Raw genomic sequence first — 22,806 nt, 5'->3', positions numbered from 1 at the left:
ACTCTTCTAAAAGAGAATCCTGAGTTTCTAAGGATATCAACTACAAGCTTTCAATCTCAAGAGGAAAGAAATATGTATTTTTCTTTTAACACTTCTAGGTTTCAAGCCTAGAAAAGATATTCTAACTTGAAATCAAGATCCCAAACAACTGATAAGTTGAAGTAAAAAAAAAAAAAATTAAAGCCAAGTTGTGTTATAGTTTAGAAGAAGAATAATCCCATACAACTACATGGTGCTTGCTGGCTAGGTATAGGTATGGCTCACAGGAGATGGGTTTTGGGTTCTACAGAAATCAGACCTTTCCTCAAGGTTGGACAGAGGTATGTCATATGACCACAGATTAAGCTGCCAGCAAAATGCATATGGTGTATTTCAGAAAAGCTGAAAAGAATGGGGAGATTAGCAAACTGCTGAACACAAAGAAACAAGAGGAAGAAAAACCTACAAAACACTCACACAATTATTGTAAAAGCCCTACCAATTTTCTGTTTATTATATGAGAAAGATAACTACCTCCTATCCAAAAAAAAAGTACACTTTAAGACTTTTCAAAGATGTTTTTAAACAGTATCTGAGTCACTTAAATAACTTATCTAAACTGGAAACTTATATAGACTTACTAAATCTATTAGAGCATAGGATGGTTTGGCATCACTTTTCCCCTTTGTAATACGTTATTCTGTTTTGTTTTCTTCCTCATAATAGTCACCTTCTGCCAAGAATTACACTGAATGAATGTGGTGCTCAAGGGGTAAAAGTTGTTACTTGGTGATTAATAGGACAGTCACTCTGACATCTGCTTAAGGCAGTTATATTTGAAAGTTCCAAGCAAAAATGTCAAGTGAGACAGCTGAGAATTGAAGAATTAGGATTTACTCCAGGAATACAAGATGATTTAACACTAGACTACCTTAGAAAACATATTATTGTAATTCACCTCATTAACAAAACAAAGGAGAAAAACCCCATAAGATTACATAAAAACGATCAGATCATGTCACTTTTATGCTACAAAAAATCCTCATCCTTTAAAAACAAGCCAAACAGCCAGGTGTGGTAGATCGGACCTGGAATCCCAGCTGCCCAGGAGCCTGTGGTGGGAGGATTGCTTGAGTCCAGGAGTTTGAGGCTGCAGACAACTATGATTGCGTACTATACTCCAGCCTGGGCGACAGAGGGAGACTGTCTCTGAAAAAACCAACCAAACAAATAAAAACCACACATACAAAACAACAAGCCAAACAAGCACCTCTTAGCAAGATACTCGTATAATATAATAAAGGGTACATATCAAATGCCTACAATGAAATGTTAAATGCTTCCTTTTCTATTCTAGGTACAAGACTAGGATCCATCCACCATTACATGTCTATTCAACATTGCACAGTGTAAAGGGAACTGCCCAAGTCATAAAATCAGTCACTGGGTAAGTCAAGAGGACCCAGTCCAGTACTGCATATCCTTCTTATAATTTTATGCTAAGAGTACTGCTGTCTTCCTTTGGACATGAGTCTCTTAAGTATTATCATTAGAGTTCATATTTGCTAGTGGAATAATTGATATTCTGCAGTAGAGATATAATAAACTATCAGTGCATTTAGGAGGTCTGGGTTTTACTTTTTCTATGGTAATAAAAATAGGCAGAAAGATTAGCATGTTACAAGTTCACTGCAATTACAAATCAATCTCTGTGCATGTAAGACAACAGAAAAATCACAGACGTAAGTTCTGGATATATATAAAATAAATCCTATGTGGTATCATGCCCCTATCTTTACCTCAAACTCTTACCTAAAAATACCAGCTAGGGCCTTTTTCATCCTCCTGTCAGGATTTGATAACTCTAGTTAGTAGGCAATAAGATATGGAATATATGAACAATAACAGTTTGATTCTATAATTTTAATATCAGCTTGATTTTAAACAAATATTTTGTGACTTGCATTCTACAGAGAATGCAAATACTTTCCTTTTTCTTCAAATTAGTTTTAATTTATTCCAGAAGATTTTATTGTCTTTATTTAGCCAAAGCTACAAGAAAGGATAATCTCATACCTTTAAATGCTTTCATTATTAACCAAGAAAGGACAAGTTAAATGAATAAAGAATTTTACCCAAGAAACTAGGAAGAAATCAAAGAAATATATATAAAGCGGGACAAAGGAATTAAAAGATAAAAGTAAAAATAAATTAATCAGAAACATTAACAGCAGAATAGATTAATCCAACTGGTTATTTGTAATGGAATGCAGACAGACATACTCTATTCTTCTGGATAAGATTAAATATCATAATCATATCAGCACAAGCTTTTATGCATGCCCAAACATATATAAACTGAGAAAAAGTCTGAAAGGATATATAGCAAAATGTTAAGTGGTTAGATTAAAGCTAACACCTTTTTTACACTTTTCTATATTTTCTAAATCTTCTGTAATGAATATCTAATTTTTTGGTCAGGAAAAATAAGTCCTTTTTTTTTTTTTTTTTTTTTTTTTGAGTTTGGGGTCTCACTCTGTCGCCCAGGCTGGAGTGCAGTGGCACGCTTACAATCACCGCAGCCTTGACCTGCTGGGCTCAGGCGATCCTTCCACCTCAGCCTCCCAAATAGCTGGGACTACAGGCATGAGCTACCATGCCCAACTGATTTTTTGATTTATTGTAGAGATGAGGTCATGCCAAGTTGCCCAGGCTGGTCTTGAACCCCTGAGCTCAGGTAATCCTCTCGCCTTGGCCTCCCAAAGTCAAAGTGCTGGGATTACAGGCTTGAGACACTGTGCCGGGCCTAATAAGCTCTTTTTTTAAGATGCCAACTTATTTCTCATTGATACTTATATTTAATGTAAAGCCAATTAAAATTCCAAAGAGACCGATGGAAGACTTCAAGAAGGTCCACCTGGGAGATAAACTATTTTGCAAAAGAGTAGTGAGTAATCTTGAAGCAACAAAAAGTAATCTTATTCTGCAAGATATTAAAGCTTAATGCAAAGCCTAGCTAGTAACCGCTAATGAACCTACTTCCACACTTTCAATAAAAGACCTGTGAATTCGGAGCAGAGACCATGACAGGAATTCCTAACACGACCCTGCACTGAGACCATTAGATGGCTAGATGCAGAACCAGGTTGCAATGAACTAATCTTAAGACAGATGAAGCAGTAGAGAAAAATCTCCCTGGGAGCTCAAGGCATAATTTGCTTCTTGAAACAGCGACAACTCCTGAAATATGGTGGGAAGATGTTTTTAACCTTTCTCACCAGTGGACTTCTAAATCTCAGACTCAGAGTATGGAGGAAATGGGAAACAGGAAGTCATCTCTCTGCACCTTTCCAGCACTGTTCTTTGAGGTGGGCAGAATATCATACAATCACTATACATCTTGCATCATACAGCAAAATTCCAGACTGATCATTTATTTCATCTTGGGTTGGGGATGATCTTTCCAAGCAAAAAATATTTTTTAAAAAGGAAATGATGAACAGACCTGAATGACATAACAATTTAATATCAAATGTTGGCAAGGGCTCAAGGGAAACAAGCATTCTCATGTCTGCTGTCGGGAACAAACTAGCATACATTTCTGGAGGGCAATCTGGCTGAATGTGATGAAAGTCTTTAAAATGTTTATACTCTCTGACTCAGTAAGTCAACGTCTAGGAATGTTTCCTAAAGAAATAATCAGAGTGATATAAAAAAAGTATTTATAATACTGGAAGACTGGAAAGAACATAAATGTTCAATAATGCATATACATTCAATAACAAGGGACTGGTAAATATGAAATATTTATATAATAAAATATTATCTGGCCATTAAAATAATGCTTACAAGAATATTTAATGATGAGATTACACTATAAAAAAGTTAATAACATATACAGGAGAATTCTAATTTTTTAAAAAGTTTGTGAGCTATACACACATGTCTGGAAGAAAACACCAAAATAGTGGTTATGGTATTATCCCTATTTTGTTGGGAAAACTGGATGTGATTACAATTGTCTGTTACTAGCAACTAAAAGTATTCTGAGAGACCTGGCTAACTCTCACTCAATCTTCAATACTCAGCTCAGCTGCTACTTCTTCTGGGAAGTCCTCCTATACTACTCCCCCCCCCCATATTATACTAGGTGTCCCTCCTTTGCACTAGACTAGAGTTTGGGCATGGAAGCTATGATGTTCTGGTGTTTCGGGTTTTTTTTTTTTTGAAGTTGAGGTCTCACTCTGTCACCCAGAGTGACACGATCACAGCCTCACTGCAGCCTCGACCTCCTGGGCTCAGGCGATCTTTCCACCTCAGCCTCCCTAGTAGCTGGGACTACAGGTATGTGCCACCATATCCAGTTAATTTTGTGTAGAGACAAAGTCTCACTATGTTGCCCAGGCTAGTCTCAAGCAATCCTCCTGCCTCTATCTCCCAAAGTGCTGGGATTACATGCATGAGCCACCAGGCCCAGCCCGCTATAACATTCTTTATCACGGCATCATACTCTCTGATTTGATTCACCTATGTTCTCACTACACTTTGAACTGCCCGTAGTTGCCAGAAATCTGGTTGTTTCACTTTTGTATCCCTGATACCACTCTGTCTGGAATCTAACAGATCTTCAAGCTAGAATGCTGACTTCATAAAAAAAAATAGAGCAAATAAATGATTCTCTTTGCTTTGTGAATTTAAAGGTCAAAAACAGAAATATTAACAAAGATGAGCAAATATCAGTAGATATCTCTTCTTACCTTGGCTAGTAGGCTTGAAACATGTTTAATTTCGCCATTTGCTTTCAGTAATTCTTGTCTGAGCTCGGTGCAAGATAGTTCCAGTTGATCTTTCTCAGCCCGAGCTACTTTCAGCATTTCTTGAACCTCACAGTTCTCTGCTGTCTGTCCCACGGTATTACTTTCTATAGCTTTTTGCTTCTCACTCTCCAAATGAGCCTTCAAAGACCCATTCTCCATCTTCAATTCTTCCAAGGTAACTCTACATTCTTCCAAAGTTTGGGCTATCATGCTATTATTACGCCGTTCCAGTTCTAGAAACCCATTCAGTTTTTCATTTTCTTCTTTCAGACGTTTAATCATTTCTAAAGTACCTTGGTTTTCTTCTTCAACCTTCCGTAAACTACAGGTCAACTGCTGTTGAATGTTGAGCAGCTTCTCTCTTTCGAAGCGGCCCTGTTCAAGAATATCTGTGCACTTCTGCTCCAGTTCAAGGATTTTTCCTTCTTGAGTGGTGGGCTCTTCATTCTTTACACGCTCTTGCAAAAGATTGATCAGCTTTTCATTTTCTTGACTTAGCTGCTCTGCCCTCTCTCGATGCTGATGAAAAGATGTCTCTAAAATTGTCTTCTCATCCACCAGCTTCTCATTCTCAGCTGTCAATTCTTGTACCATTTGTTGCTGGTCTGATAATTCTTGTAGAGTAGCCTGCAGTTCTTCTGCGGTGCTATGGTGATTTTCTTCCATCTTTTGTATCTTCTCTGTGAGGGAAGCCAGGGACAATTCACTCACATTGTTTGGGGAACTCCCAGTGGTAGAACACTTTGAACTCTTAAAGGGGTTGCTTGTGGAGGACAGAGTCCTCGAGGGGGGATCTGCTGTAATGTGCTCAAAATCAGAGGCATCTGGTGACAAAGAAGCTTTGGTAACATCGCTACTTGAGGAACCTGACGTCCTTAAAGCATTTCCGTGTATGTTTTTTTTATATTCATCAATCTCACTCGACAACTGATTTCCAGTTGGGCTTCCAAAGCTTGACTCTTGAGTGATAGATGTTGGGCAGCTGCTCTCGCCAGTGTGACTTGCTGCCCCTTCTGAATTTGGGGATTGTTCAAGATAGGTCAGTTTCTCCTTCAAGGCCTGGTTTTCTTCCTCCAGATGAGCAAGCTCTTTCTGAAAGCTCTTGTTCTTCTCCTCAAGAGCTCTTATCAAAGGTTCTGTGTCACCTGGTGAGACTGATGCTCCATCTACATTTGGGCCCAAAGCATCAGTCCCTTCGGTGATCAGAGTCCTTTTGTCTTTGCATTTCTTTAGTTCACTTCGAAGCCTGTTAATTTCACTATCTTTTGCTTTAGCTTCCGCCAAAAGTTCCCGAACTTGGGACTCGAGCACTGCCTTTTCTCCACCTTCATTCTCTTGCTTGGGTTTTGTGGAAGTGGTCCTTAGATGCTTGGTAGGGGTGGGATTGCTGGAAGAAGTTGGGCTGGACACTGATTTCCTAGGGTTGGAGGGACCACGGGGCACAGATCTCTCTCTTGAGACTGTTACTGAAAATTCCCGTGGAGCTGGAATGCCTGTCCGTTTGGTTGCTGTAACGGCCCCTTAAAGATAGAAGAAGAGAAAAATGAAAAAGCAGCAAGCACTTTTATAAACAAAACCCAAATGACTTCAAGTCACATGGCACAGGGAACAGTGTGGCTGTTGCTCTTCATCCATTTCCTTCTCCTCTAGATAATCAGCCAGTTCTGACTGGGGTTTCTATACCCCCTTGTATAGCCCTATATGAGAAGGGAAGCCCCCATAACCTGGAATTTATTTGTTAGAAAGCATGAATTTATTCTTGCATGTTTAAACTTCATTCATCTTCAAAGTACTTTCCATGTGATGCAATATGCCTATTAAGATGCTTTTTTCACTGCTCAAAACAGTTTCTGAACTTGGCGATTTGATGCCTTTTAGTGCTTCTGCCATTTTTTGTTTCCCCTTTACACATCAGCAAAACATTTCCCTTTGAGGACTTTTTCATCCAGGGAAACAACAAAAAAAAGCCACTTGGGGTGAGACTGGGTGAATAGGGAGGATGGGGCATGGGAGTCATGCTGGTTTTGGTCAAAAACTGCTGAACACAGCATGATTTGTCATGGTGGATGAACTAGTCACCTGTTTGCCACAACTTGGACATTTCTTCCGCAAATTGTGACACAACCTTCTCAAAACTTCCAGATAAAAACTTTGGTTGGCCATTTAATCTGGAGGAACAAATTCTGAGTGTTACTACAAGAGGCTTGCCTTCTAAAAGATAATTCTAGTTTTTTGGGGGTCCCCCTCGTGCTTTGGGGGATTCTAGCCTGAGCTACTTAGAATAATCCCATCCCCAGCCACAGTTGCTAGTTCAAGGCATGGGCACACACACTTCAATTCAAGGTGTGGGCACAAACCTCAATTAAGAACAATGAGACAAAGGAAAGGTTTTCTGGGCAAGCTGTTAAACATCACTGGACAGGAGAGAGAAAGTGTGTGGGTGTGGAAATAGCTGGCAACCACCTTGTCCTCACAAGAGGAAGTAGGAATGCAGATGGCATTGTAGAAAGAAAGAAATTAAATTCTTTTTTTTTTTTGAGTTGGAGTCTGACTCTGTCACCCAGACTGGAGTGCAGTGGCCGCTCCCAGCCACTGCAGCCTCGACCTGGTGGGCTCCGGCGATCCTTCCGCCTCAGCCTTCCAAGTAGCCACAACTACAGGCATGCGCTACCACGCCTGGCTGATTTTTTTTTAATTTATTGTAGAGAGGAGGTCACACCAAGTTGCCCAGGCAGGTCTCGAACCCGCGGGCTCAGGCAATCCACTCACCTCAGCCTCCCAAAGCGCGGGATTACAGGCTGAGCCACCGAGCCCGGCTGAAATTAAATTCTTAATGGCACTGTTGAGTTGCTAAGTTAAATCAACCTGAAGTTCAGTCTATAGCTTGGTCTTTCAGTTATGCAAGCCAATAAATATCCTTCAAATAAATAAACTTGAGCTGTGTATTTCTTTAATTTGTGACTTAATACATCTGAACTTATAATGCTGGCAATGAAACAATAACCTTTTGACAAAATACAAGTTCACTTTAAATTTCTCAACAAACACCTAAAAAAAAAACTTTAACATACTTTCAGCACAAATTGGATTAATAAATCAGAAGATATAAATAATATCAAGGAGAGACTGATCTGGTCTAATGACCTCACTTTCAACATAGATATGGTCTGCTCATTTGTGTATGTAGAGAAACAAGAACAAATAAGACAAGGACATGCTATGAATAGCTATGGTACAGTTTTAAGTGTTAAAGGGATTTATATGACATGGAAATAATACAGAATTTAGAATATTTATATCGGGAAACGTAAAGTATAAAAAAAATTTTTTCTTTTCATCTATACTATAAAACACAATGTAAAAAAACTCTAGGAGCAATACCCAGACATCAATCTCCATTGTGCTCTAGAATTGAAACCCACCTCAGATGATAGAGTATAAATGAACATTTTGGACCTATTTTGCAAACTCAAAGACCATCTGATGAGTCAAGGCTGATTGCTATAACTCTCACAACTACACATTTTGCTGGATGCAGTAGCTCACGCCTGTAATCCCAGTACTTTGGGAGGTCAAGGTGAGAGGATTGCCTGGGTCCAGGGGTTTGAGATGGCCTGGGCAACTTGGCGAGACCTGGTATTTACAATAAATAAAAATGTAGCCGGCCATGGTGGTACATGCCTATAGTTCTAGCTACTTGGAAGGCTCAGGCAGAAGGATTACCTGAGCCCAGCAGGTCGAGGCTGCAGTGGCCATTAGTGTGCCACTGTACTCTAGCCTGGGTGACAGTGAGATTTCTACTCAAAAACAAACCAAAAAACCAAAAAACTACACATCTTGAATGGGAAGCTTAACAAAGCATTCCAGAAGTAGTCACCAATCTCTAGGTCTCTATAGGGTAAGAAAGGACAGGGGAAGGGAATGCTCCCCTACACTGGCAGCAGCCCTGGTGCCAAGGCAGGTTCAGAACCCAACAAACCCCATAGCTCGAAACCCACTGCTGAAACTCTGTTGAGACCTGACCAACCACAAACCTAAAAACAGCCTGGATTCTGATGATGTGAAGGCTGATGGCATTCATTGCTAAGCATCTAACTACTGAGTTCTTTTGAAACTTTAACTTAATACAGTGTAAACTGTCACAGTGCTATACAGAAAGCTATGGTTTTCAAGTGAACTTTTTCAAATTAGGTTTCTGTAAGGCTAAGAGCACTATAATTTGCTTTTATTTATGTATTTATTTATGAGTTGGAGTCTCACTCCGTTGCCCAAGTTGGAATGCAATGGCATGATCATGACTTACCACAGCCTCTATCTCTTGGAGCAGGTGATCCTTCTACCTCAGCCTCCCGAGTAGCTGGGACTACAGGTGTGTGCCACCACATCTGGCTAATTTTTTGATTTTTTTGTAGAGATGAGGTCTCGCTATATTGCCCAGACTGATCTCAAACTCCTGGGTTCAAACAACCCTCTTGCCTCAGTCTCCCAAAGTTCTAGGATTATGGGCATGAACCACCACACCTGGCCAATATAATAGACTTTAAATACAGCTTACCTTTGAGCAATGTGGGCATTATAGATGCTGACCTCCCATGCAGCAAAAAATCTGCATAAAACTTTTGACTCCCCAAAAATTTAAATTGTTGACTGGAGGCCTCACTGATAACATAAACAATTAACATATTTTATATGATCTATGTATTATATATTGTAGTCTTATAATAAAGCTAGGGAAGTGTTATTCAGAAAAACATAAGGAAGGAAAAATACATTTACAGTATTGTACTGTATTGATTGATACCATAAGTTTACATTGTCTGCAAAATGAATCATTTGTCTGAAATGGTGGCAACTGCACCTCAACCTACAGCACCTAGGCCAGCAATTCAACTCCTTGTAATGTCAGGACTCTGCTTCTTGGGGGCATTGCCAGCATCACTAGCAGCACTTTGTACGTGTCCCATGGTGTTATTCAAAGGTTACAGCATTGCACTAAACACAATGAAACATACTCGAGAGCCTCGAGAGATTACTTTTTACTGATATCATGACTTACTGTAGAGATGAACTGCTCACATAGAGATGAGTGTCACATGGCCTTTTGAGCATACACCCTCAGCACTTGAGCTCATCACAATGACAACAGGAGGTAGGTATAAAATTTTTATAGTAGTACAGTTTTGCAGCTGTGACTTAATATTGCATCTTTATGTTTGTTTACATTTCTCTCACCAGCGAATGACGCTATATAAAGTCTGTGCTTATACACATAAGTTTTGATAAATTTTAAATTTTTATAATAAATTTGTGTGTATGTGTATGTGTGTATAATTTTGGGGGAGACTGGAGTCTCACTCTGTCGCCCAGGCTGGAGTGCAGTGGCAAGCTCATGGCCACCACAGCCTCAACCTGCTGGGTTTAGGCAATCCTTCTGTCTCAGCCTTCCAAGTAGTTATAGCTACAGATGCATGCCACCACGCCTGGCTAATTTTTCTGATTTATTGTAGAGATGACGTCTCATCAAGTTGCCCAGGTTGGTCTCAAACCTCTGGGCTCAGGCAATCCTCTCACCTCAGTCATCCAAAGAGCTGGGATTACAGGCTGAGCCAACAGGCCCAGCAAATTTGTTTATCTCTTATAGTAGTAAATGATAAAAATCTATTAGTACCTACATATATTTTATGCATTCATTACATACCTAACTTTTTCTCTTTTTAAAAAATATTTCGTCCAGGCTCGGTGGCTCAGCCTGTAATCCCAGCACTTTGGGAGGCCGAGGTGAGTGGATTGCCTGAGCCCGCAGGTTCGAGACCCGCCTGGGCAACCTGGCGAGACCTCATCTCTACAACAAATCAAAAATTAGCCGGACATGGTAGGCCACACCTGTAGTCCCAGCTACTTGGAAGACTGAAGCAGAAGGATCGCCGGAGCCCAGCAGGTCGAGGCTGCGGTGGCCGGGAGCGGCCACTGCACTCCAGTCTAGGCAACAGATTGAGACTCCAACTCAAAAAAAAAAAAAAAAAAAATTTCTAGGCTACTCTATGCATTTGTGAGTTTCTGTAAACTGCTGCAAATCTCAAAAAATTTTTCCAATATATATATATTTTAAAATCTGCATATAACATCACACTGATATCCAAACTAGGTAAAAATCCAGCAAAGAAAGAGAACTACAGGCCAATATCATTGATGGACACAGATGCTAAAATTCTCAACAAGATTCTAGCAAATTGAATCCAATGACACATTTCAAAAATCATCCACCATGACCAAGTAGGCTTCATCTCTGGGATGCAGGGCTGGGTTCAACATTCACAAGACCATAAATGTAATTAAATACATAAACAGATGTAAAAACAAAAACACATGATTATTTCATTAGGTGCAGAAAAAGCTTCCAATAAAATCCAGCACCCTTTCTTGATAAAAACCCTCAAACATCTAGATGGAATATACCCCAAAATAGTAAGAGCCATGTATGAGAAACCCACAACCAACATACTGCTAAATAGACAGAAATTAGAAGCATTTTCCCTGAAAACCGGAACAAGACAAGGCTGCCCACTCTTATCCCTCTTGTTCAACATAGTGTTGGAAGTCCTAGCTAGAGCAATCAGACAAGAGAAGGAAATCAGGAGTATCCAAATAGGAAAAGAGGAAGTTAAGTTATCCCTCTTTGCAGATGACATGATTTTATACCTTGAGAACCCAAGAGAATTTGTCAAAAACCTTCTTGCACTGATAAAGGACTCTGGCAAACTCAGGGTATAAAATAAATGTGCAAAAGACAGTCACACTCCTATACACCAACAATAAACAAACAGAAGCCCCCCAAAAAGCACTATCCCATTCACAATAGCCACACATAAAAAAAGAAATACTTTGCCATCTTCATAACCAAAGAAGTCAAAGACCTTTACAACGAAAACTACAAAACACTGCTCAAAAAAATCAAAGATGACACAAACAAACAAATGGAAAATATTCCATGCTCATGGATTGGAAGAATCAACATTGTTAAGATGTCTATCTTACCAAGGCAATCTAGATTTAACACAATACCCATTAAATTGCCAGCAGCATTCTTCTCAGACCTGGAAATGACAATATAGGGATTCACATGGCAACATAAATGATCACAAATAGCCAAAACAATTCTCAGCAAAAAAAAAGCAGGAGGTAGCACACTCCCAGACTTTAAACTTTATTATAGAGCTACAATAATCAAAACAGCCTGGTATTGGTACAAAACAGGCATTTAGACCAATGAAACAGGATAGAGATTCCAGAAGCAACATCTCAATTTCTTAACCGACTCATCTTCAACAAAGCCTCCACCACCAACCACTGGTGAGAGAACTTATTCAGTAAATAGTGCTGGGAAAACTGGCTGACCACATGCAGAAGATTAAAGTAAGACCCCTACCTATCACCATATACAAAAATCAACTCTAAATGGATCAAAGGCCTAAATGTAAAACCTCAAATTATAAGAACCTTAGAAAATGCAAAAGACACCCTTATGGAAATCGGAACTGGCAACCAATTGCTGATCCAAATCCCAAGTGCCCATGCCATAAGAGATAAAATAGACAAGTGGGACCTCATCAAATTTACAAGCTTCAGCAAAGCTAAAGAAACCATCGAGACAGCGAGGAGACAGCCCACAGACAAGGAAAAAATATTTGCCAGCTGTATATCTGACAAAGGCCTAACATCTAGGATCTACAAGGGACTCAAATGTGCCGAAAAGAAAAAAAACCAAACAGCCCCATTACAAAGAGGGCTAAAGATATGAATAGACACTTCTCAAATGAAGACATACAAGCAGCCAACACATACAAGAAAAAATGCTCAGCCTCACTAGTCATCAGAGAAGTGCAAATTAAAACCACACTGAGATACCACCTAACTCCAGTCAGGATGGCCATCATCAATAACTCAAAACACAACAGATACTGGAGAGGATGTGGGAAAAAGGGAACACTTCTACACTGTTGGTGGGAGTGAAAACAGCTTGGCAATTCCTAATAAGATCTAAAAATCGACCTTCCATATGACCCTGGAAATATACCCAGAGGAATCAAATCACTCTATGAAAAGATACCTGTTGGCTGGCATGGTGGCTCTAGTCTGTAATCCCCGCACTTTGGGAGGCCGAAGCGAGAAGAGTGCTTGAGCTCAGAGATTCAAGACCAGCCTGGGCAATTTGGTGAGGCCTCATCTCTACAATAAATCAAAAAATAAGCCGGGCATGGTAGTGTGCACCTGTAGTTCCAACTATTTGGAATGCTGAGGCCAGGATCACCTGAGACCAGCAGGTTGAGGCGCTGTGGCTGTGAGCGAGCTCCTGTACTCCTGCCTGGGTGACAGAATGAGACTGACAGAAAAGAAAAAGATACTTGCACACGCATGTTTATCGCAGCATTATTCACAATAGCAAAAACATGGAACCAACCGTGCTGCCCATCGAAAGAGGATTGGATAAAAAAATATGTTAAATAAACACGATGGAATACTACACAGCCATAAAGACAAAATTATGAACTTTGCAGCAACCTGGATGGACTTAGAGTCTATAATACTGAGTAATCTATCACAGAAACAAAGAACTGAGTACCACATGTTCCTCACTCATAAGTGGATCTTGAACAATTATTGTAATACTATAAGAAAGGGATTGACAGTAGTAGGAAACTGCCAGGGGAGAAGGGGACATACCTTATCAACAAGGGTCCCTGCATAATGAATATTTGTATACCTAACCCTGAATTGTACCCCACATCTTTAAAATAAAAAAATTAAAACAAAAAATAAATCTGCATATAAGTGGACTGACACAGTTCAAACCAGTGTTGTTTAAGAGTCAGCTTTACTTTAAAGTGTCTAGGTGCCTTACTTCCATTATACTACCTATTCAATGAAGAAAAAACTTATTTAATTATTCTTGTGAAATGATATTAAAACCACCAAGCAATAAAATGTTTTAGTAAAGCTGGTTCTCTAGAATGAAGTCACTTGGCAAGAACCATGATAAAAACTGGAAGATAACTAAAGTTTCACCATAACTACAGCCAGAACAAGCAAACCTGAGAGTCCAAGAACGATCATCACAGAGGCATTTGACATTTCAAATAATACCACCAAATTAAGACTCCTTTTTCTTTCTTTCTTTTTTAAATCTTCAATCGTTTGTTCCTTTTGAAGATGGGAAGAACTAATATAGAACAGCAGATAACTCTGTCATTATTTCTACCATTTTAACTCCTTTTGCTGCCAAATCTTAGTCTATTCTCCCCTTAAGTGTTACTTATGCCTCATCTAAACTACTAGGAATTTTTTAAAAACATGAAACCAAGCCGGGCTTGGTGATTCAGCCTATAATCCCGCGCCTTGGGAGGCTGAGGTGAGTGGATTGCCTGAGCTCGCGGGTTCGAGACCCACCTGGGCAACTTGGTGAGATCTCATCTCTACAATAAATAAAAAATTAGCCAGGCGTGGTAGCACACGCCTGTAGTTCCAGCTATGGAAGGCTGAGGTGGAAGGATGGCCAGAGCCCAGCAGGTCGAGGCTGCGGTGGCCAGGAGCGGCCACTGTACTCCAGTCTGGGCAACAGAGTGAGACTCCAACTCAAAAAACAAAACAAAACAAAACAAAACAAAACATGAAACCAAACTATATTTAGTAAATACTTCCAGTTGTGTATTACATTATTTCAGTTGTGTATTATGTATTATTCTGTTCTTTTTCCTTTTTTACTACATCTGTCTCTTTTTCTAAAAGACTCTTCCATCTTTGTATACATCATTTTAGAAACTGTAAGGAGGAGAGATTAAGTTAGAGAGTTCCTAAAATTCATCATCAGACCAAACTGAGCTCGGGGCTTGGTTGCTCGCCCCTAGGTCTCCAGCCCCAACACACCTCTTCATAGGTACCAATGGGAAGAGAAAAGGGTAGCAGTCCTACAGCTAGGATGTCATCCTGGAAATTTTCTACCATGCAGAGTCTTCTTCAAATAGTGGAATTAGTTAAGCCTCATTGCTAGTCCTTGCATTCTGAAGCCCTGAAGCTGGCCCAGTTCCTGACATATAACACAGCAAGGTAATATCAGGGGAGTAGAGAGAAGAGCCATGGAACAGGGATGGGCTAGTTGGCACCCTTACCTCTTCTGTGCTCCTCACACCCCCTCATCTCTTATTCCTACAACTCCTGTGTGCTGGGTGGTTGACTCCAATAGGTTAAAAAAAAAAAAAAAAAAGCAAGCTCTACCTCATAATTATGAAGATTAATACAATAATTTTTAAAAAGTTTCCTATGTTACATTTTAAAATTCCAATGAAAAACATATTATACTGTGGTCAATCACTAGTACATCGAACTAAGTATTTACAGAGACATGAATTACAAAGAAACATCAAATATTGCAAACACTGAATACTAAATATTAAGCTGGTTGGTCAGTGAGTAACTTCCTTGTTTTTTTGGTTAAATTTGTACAATAAAGTAGAAATCGAGAGGTAGCCAAAGGGTGAAAACAAGTTGCACTAATCATCAGGGAAATGCAAATTAAGTGATGCAATGAGACATCACTTCATACTGGTTAAAATGAGTACCACAAAAAAGATGAAAAACAACAAGTTTGGTAAGGATGTAGAGAAAAGGGTATCCCTGTACACTGTTGGTGGGGATGTCAATTAATAAGCCATTATGGAGAACAGTATGGAGGGTCCTAAAAAAATTAAAAATAGAATTACCATATGATTCAGCAATTCCATTACTGGGTGCACAGCCTTAGGATACAAAATCAGCATGTTGAAGAGATATCCATATTCCCGTGTTCACTGCACCATTATTCACAAAAGTTGAGACACAGAATCAACCTGTGCCCATCAATGGATGAATGGATAAAGAAAACTAGTTTATATATACAATGGAATACTAGTTAGCCTTTAAAAAAGAAGGAAATCAGTAGTGGGCATATGCCAGGGGAGGGGGCATACCTCATCAACAAGGGTACTTGCATATTGACCATTTGTATACCTAACCCTGAATTGTACCCCACTTCTTTAAAATAAAAGTTTTTTCTTAAAAAGAAGGAAATGCTGTCATTTTTTATAACATGGACGAAAGTGGAGGACACTATGTTAAATGAAATAAGCCAGGCACAAAAAGACAAACAATTGCATGGTTTTACGCATATGTGGAATCCAAAAAAGTTGAACTCACAGAAGCAGAGAGGAGAATGTGGTTACCAGGGGTTGTGGGAAGGAGAGGTGGGGCTGAGGAGATGTTGGGTCAAAGGATACAAAATTTCAGTTAGATTGAAGGAACAAGTTCAAAAGCTATTATTTTATAATATGGTGACTATATTTAATAACAATGTACTGTATTCTTAGAAATGTCTGAGAGAGTAAATTTTAAGTGTTTTCACCATAAAAAATGAGACGTGAGATAACATACATGTTAAATAGTTCATTTAGCCATTTCATAATGTATACACATTTCAAAATGTTATACACAATAAATACATAAAATTTTAAATATGTCAATAAAATAAGATTATTTTAAAATGTTAAAAGCGTAAAACAATTGAAAGCCGGAGGGGAAAGTTCTACATAACAATATACAGAGATGGGGATGGGAACAAGAAATCTTCAGAAAACGAAAAGTATACTTAAAATAGCAACAGCAAGATCATTTACACCATAGATCAGATAACTAAACACTATTTCAAGTAGTGATTCTCATGAGCTGAAAACAAAATATGTTTAGTCCTTTTATTCGATCTCTTATTTTAACCAAAGAATATAATGTTGGGGCTGTTCTTTGGTAGGTCTTCTCCCTAACATGAACTGATGAAGGAAATGGTGACGTTCTGAAGTAAACAAATAATCTGTCTGTCATTTATTCAACAAGTGTTCATGGAGTAGCTGCTCTGTGGGAGAGACAGAAGATATATATGAAAATTCACTATCTTTATACACCACCAAATTGCTTCCTCACTTCCTAAACACAAGAGAACTTGCTCATTCTAAGAACCTAGAATACTAGGATTTTTTTTAAAAACGATCACTCTTCATAAACTGTTTTCTCAAAGAGTTCCACTAATATCTTCATTGTCAAATCTAATTTATCCCCTTAATTTTTATCCTTCTCAACTTTTCAGTGGCTGCTAACTTTATGGACTATGTATTTCTTCTTTCCTTCATTCTTTTTAAAAAAATTTTTATATTAAAGATGTGGGGTACAATTCAGGGTATACAAATGGTCATTGCACAGGTAAAGTTTGGGCCTCACTTTGGTCCCCACATCACCTGGTTTGAGATTAGGTACCTTTATTGATGAAGTGTGCTCCTCCTCCCCACTCTTCATCCCCCCTCCCCCTCCACTACTGCCAATCCCTTTCTTGTAGTATTATGATAACTGTTTAGGGTCACTTATGAGTGATCCTTCATTCTTTTTATTCATGTCTATCAGTGGTGCCAATCATTTCTCAGGTTCCCCCAAGCAAGGGACCTTAAAATCATATTTAAAACCTCATTCTCCTTTCTTCCTGCTACCAACCAGTCACTAAATCCCATTAACAGTCTGGAAACATTCCCGTATTTTTCGTTTCCTTTCCTTTTGATCTGAATCCAATCTAGGTTCTCAGAATGTTCTGTCTAATATTCTGAAACTGCTTTCTCACAGGTCTTCCCAATTCCAGCCTCTCCCATCTTCAGGACACAATGGACTATTAATCCCTTAAATATCTTGTTCATGTTTCTGTTCCAGAATCTGAATGCATTTCTTATCCCTTGCTGTATCAACGTCAAACTTCTTCCCTTGGCTTTCAAGGCCACGTATAATCTCGTCCAAATCAGTGTATTCAGTCTCATTTACCTTTTGTTTTCCTTGCTCTCCAACATACCCATTCAACTCCAATCAGTATCCTCAATGTCCCCAATACGTCCTGTGACTCATTGGGGTATCATTCCCTTTCCACTGGATCCTAAGGACTTATATTTAAACAAGTTTAATTCTCTTCAATTAAAAAAAAAAATCTGGAATCCTCATCTACCTCCAGTTAATAAATATCTGGTTTCTCTTTTCCCGTTATAGCAAACTCCTTGAAAGAGTTATATCCACTGGTTTTCTCCAATTCTTCCCTTCACTGACTTCTCTACCCACTCCCCGTACCAAAACACTGTCCGCTAAGGTCATCAGAAACTACCATACGGCCCAATGTAATAGATATGTTCAATCCTCTTGGCAGAATCAGTGAAAATCCTTTGTTATTGAAACATCTCTTAGATGCCACACTTTCCCAGTCTTCCTCTTGCCTTTGCAGCCACCCTCTGTCCTTTGCTGCTTCTTCCTTCTCTTTTCTCTACATGCTAGAATTCTTCAGACCTAGGTCCTGGGCCTTTTTTCTTGTCACAAATATTTTTCTGGTGATTTTATTCAAACTCATGTTCTTACAAAACATGTTATACTGATGATTCCCAACTGAAATCTCTTGTATGGACCTCTCCTCTGAGCAACAGATTTGAATATCACAAAAACACCTAAAACTAGGTAACAGAAAGAAAGGAATGCTGAGAAAGAATGCAAAAATGTGCAAAGGCCCTGGAATGCAGAGAGGGGACTGGTGAGGAAGAATAATTTACACAAGGTACCCAAGGAAGGTCTCACTAATACGGTTGAGATTCAATGTAACATATGTCCAAGAAAACAAGGCCAGGACCACTATGAAAAAAGAATACAGAAGACACAAGAAAAAGCTCTAAAAATTTTTAAATATGCTTGCCAAATTAAAAATTCATTATATCCTTGCATGACTTGAGAAAAAGCTTAAAAATTTTAAAAATTAAAAGATCAATAGAAGAGATGGAATGCAAAATCAAGGGCTCTCCCAATATGTAGAAAATGAAAAAAATATTAAAATAGAAAAGAATAAAAAATACAAGGGTCATTTAAGGGATCAAATAACCAACTAACAGAAGTTTTAGAAATACATACCAGTGGGAACAGAGTGGAGGAAGTTATCAGAGAGCAAGGGAATTCCCCAAAGTCCTCACGGAACATGTTTCCAGAACTCATGTCAAGCATAATGAATGGAAAAAAAAAATCCCACGTGGATATACACCTTTTTATAGAGCTTCAGAATACAAAAATGCATAACAGTTTAGAGAAGGGATGTGGACTAAGGAGACTGGCCACCATCATTCATTAGCAATACTGAATGAATCCTAGAAGGCAAACACCTTCAAAGTTCAGAGGGAAAATTCTTTTCAACCATATTCTATACCAAACTGAACTATAAATCAATCTCAAAGCACAATACAGTTTAACGAATGCAAAAATGGAGAAAATTAAACTACCAATATCTTTTCTAAGGAAATTGAGGATGAGCTCCAGCAAAAAAAGAGAGAAAATCAGAGGAAGAGGGACAAGTGATCCAGGAAGCCACAGCTTTATTATAAGAAACCAGTGAAGTCTCAAGATAATAGCCATGGAACAAGTCTGGAAAATAAGTCTAGACTGATTCAAGAGGACAAAGTGCCACAGAAAGTAAGTTTCCTTGACAGAACATCTGGCTGGATGAAGAATTTTTTTTAAAACAGATGTAATAAAAGTAGTAAAGTCGGGCTCAGTGGCTCAGCCTGTAATCCCGCGCCTTTGGGAGGCTGAGGTGAGTGGATTGCCTGAGCCCGCGGGTTCGAGACCTGCCTGGGCAGTGAGACCTCATCTCTACAATAAAATCAAAAAAATCAGCTGGGCGTGGTAGCGCATGCCTGTAATTCCGGCTACTTGGAAGGCTGAGGCGGAAGGATCGCCAGAGCCCAGCAGGTCAAGGTTGCGGTGGCCGGGAGTGGCCACTGCACTCCAGTCTAGGCGACAGAGTAAGACTCCAACTCAAAAAAAAAAAAAAAAAAAGTAGTAAAAAGCAAGAAGCTACATAAGACAAGTAACAAAATCACAACACATGACTTCACACTGTGGGGAAAATATTAATACTTCACAAAAATATTAATACTATTTAAAATGGCCTATACACAGAGGATGCAAGATTATTTTCTAGAACACATGAATACTGTCATCCTTGTGAGTGAAATAGGTAAGGTAAAGATGAAAAAAAACTGGGAGGTAAAAAAAGTAAAGACAGCTGGCAGAAAGGACAGTAGCAATCATATCCACCCTCACCTCATAATTGAAGAGTCAAGAATACTATATGCAGTTGAGAAAACAAGAAATAAAAATGAAATACATTATTAAACTAAAAACAACCAAGAAAGGAAATAAAAGTGATATTACGACACTGGGAGAGAGTATAAGGTTGTGCGTTAAATCCTTATTTAGCACAGCAGAAGCCAACAAAATCTAAAAATAAAAAATAGCAATGTCAAAAGAACAAGAAGATTAAAAAAAAAAAAAGAACAAGAAGATAAGCCACACACTGGGAGAAAATATTTGCAAAAGACATATCTGTTAAAGGACTGTTATCCAAAATATACAAAGAACTCTCAAAACTCAACAACAAGAAAATGAACAACCCAACTAAAAATGGGCAAAAGATCCGATAGACCCTATACCAAAGAAGATATACAGATAGAAAATAACCATATGAAAAGATGCTCCACATCATATGTCTTTAGGGAATTTCAAATTAAAACAACAGAGAGATATCACTATGCAACTATCAGAATAGCTAACATCCAAAACACTAACACTGCCAAATATTGGCGAGGATGTGGAGCAAGAGAATTTTCATTCATTGCTGATAGGAACGCAAAATGGCATAGCTACTTTGGAAGATAGAGGTATCTTACAAAACTAAACATACTTCTACTATATGATCCAACCCAGCTACGGTGTTTAAATCAAACTACTCAAAAACATATGCCCGTAGAAGAATATGCACATAAATATTTATCACATAATTGCCAAAATTTGGAAGCAACCAACTACGGAACATTCAGATAATGGAAATTATTCAGCCCTTAAAAGAAGTGTGTTATCAAGCCATGAAAAGACATGGAGGCATCTTGAATGCATATTAGTAAATGAAAAAAACCAATGTGAAAAGACCACACCATATGACTCCAACCATATGACAATCTAGAAAAGACGAAACTATGGAGACAGTAAAAAGATAAATGGTTGCCGAGAGCTGAGGGAGGGAGGGATGAATGGGCAGTGGATAGAGGATTCTTAGGGCAGTAAAACCATTCTTATGACACTACAGTGGTGGATACATGTCATTATACATTTGTCCAAACCTACAGAATGTACAACACCAAGAGTGAACTCTACTGTAAGCTATGGACTCTAGGTGATAATATGTGTCCGTGTGGGTTCACCGATTATAGCAAGCATATCACTCTGGTGGGGAATGTTGCAAGTGGGGAGACTGTGTGTATTTGGGAACAGGAGTATAATACAGGGGAACTCTGTAATTTTTGCTCAATTTTGCTGTCCCTAACACTGCTCTAAAGTACATAAATGTGTGTGTGTGTGTGCGTGTGTGTGTGTGTGTGTGTGTGTTTCAAAAGACAGTAAAAGCATAATGAAGTGGTTACCTTTGAGAAAAGGGACAAGACGAGGGAAGGGGTAGGACAGCAGCAATCTTGCTTTTTATAATAAGCTCCTTGCCCTAGCTCATTTTTAAAACCTGTTTTTCTATTATTTTGATATTAAAAATTAAGAAAAAGAAATGTGAATGTTTGTAACTACAGCATAGAAACAGGCAATCAGTGATCCGTTGGTTTTACAAGCAGTACTGATCCTTTGGACTTAGAACAAATCAGATAAAAGGAAAAAAGTCTGAGTCAATTCAACAAGCGGACACACTGCCATAAGGAACTAAGTCTGTTATCAAACCTTTGATCCCCACCTTGACTGTGGTAGAACGTAATTTTTTCCATAGCTGGCCTAACTTTGGGTAGTCTCAAAGGAGTGCTTTCTAGAGATTTATACATTACTCATATGAAAGGTAATGGAAATTCTTTTTGCAAATCAAACAGACGAAAAAAACACAAAAGAATTCTACATTCATACAAATGAACCAAATTACTCACCCATTTTATTTCCTTTATTAAAAGCAAGCAGTAGTGTCAACATTTAGAGATGATTTTTGTAAAGAGATTAATGTTTTCTATCTCATCTTCCTTTTACTTTTTGGGGTTTTGTGTGTGTGCGTGTGTGTGTGTGTGCAGAATACAAAATTAATTTTGCTCAGACTCCACTTGCTCAGCAATTTGAGTTAGAATTCAAAATAATTGTAAATGTACTCCTCCTGTTTCCCAAATACTCATGCTGTACCACGATCACTATGAACAACACCCCAGAACGAGGGGAGACAATAATGCTTTTAAACAAAAGACCCCTAACATTCGGAAGGGGCTCAGGCCAGAAGAGGACACAGTGACTGCTCTGTGCTGGGTTACAGGCGAGATAGGGCAAGGGACAAAGCTGTAGTGTTTATGAGAAAAGATAATGGTATGGTTTGACCAACTTCTCGAGGGCGGCCCACACAGCCAGCTGCCATTAGTCATCTCCAAGAGAAGCCCCAGTGCAAAGTGGCTCTGTAAGGGCAGCTCCTAATGTGCCGTTTGAAAAGTGCAAAGCGGGCAGGGACATCTAATTTCCATTGAAACTGAAGTGGCCAGAGGAATGCTTGGTCCCAGAATTCACTCTGACACTGCGTTAGCTTCCTTGGCCATTGTGTGGGCCAAATGAAATCCTCATTGCCTAACTCGAGAGCTTGGCACCTCTGAACAGAAATCTCCCAGCACTGTGGGAAAATAAACCCCAAGGTTTCCAGGCAGCAAACACTAAAGAGTGAGGAGGAGCTGACGGTGGTGGGATCTTACATGAATTAAAAGATCTGCCACTCCATGTGCAGACTTCCTTTCAGGAGAGATGAGGAAAGCTCAACTTCCAGGTTTGTGAGACTCGATGCAAGTGAGAACAATCTAGTCTAGGTCACAATTGAGCTCTGATTCCCTAAAGTTCATGTGGCCCAGTT

General features: G+C 39.0%; 1 protein-coding gene across 5 annotated transcripts in view; it reads right to left on the bottom strand.

Annotated features, from left to right (window-relative positions):
* The window catches only part of SPECC1 (sperm antigen with calponin homology and coiled-coil domains 1), a 305,973-nt gene that overhangs the window by 104,699 nt on the left and 178,468 nt on the right, over positions 1-22,806 (bottom strand). For all 5 annotated transcript variants that reach the window (XM_008062605.2, XM_021714763.1, XM_021714764.1 and 2 more), the window contains one exon: positions 4,737-6,316. In XM_008062605.2, the coding sequence (XP_008060796.1) occupies positions 4,737-6,316 (1,580 nt within the window). The remainder of the gene's footprint in view (positions 1-4,736; positions 6,317-22,806) is intronic.

Source organism: Carlito syrichta, unplaced genomic scaffold (genome assembly GCF_000164805.1).
Source record: "Carlito syrichta isolate Samal-C Ts95f unplaced genomic scaffold, Tarsius_syrichta-2.0.1 Scaffold305756, whole genome shotgun sequence".
In the NCBI taxonomy this organism is placed as follows: Eukaryota; Metazoa; Chordata; class Mammalia; order Primates; family Tarsiidae; genus Carlito; species Carlito syrichta.
Note: the sequence above shows the minus strand (reverse complement) of the source record. Positions and strands in the feature narration are given on the sequence as shown.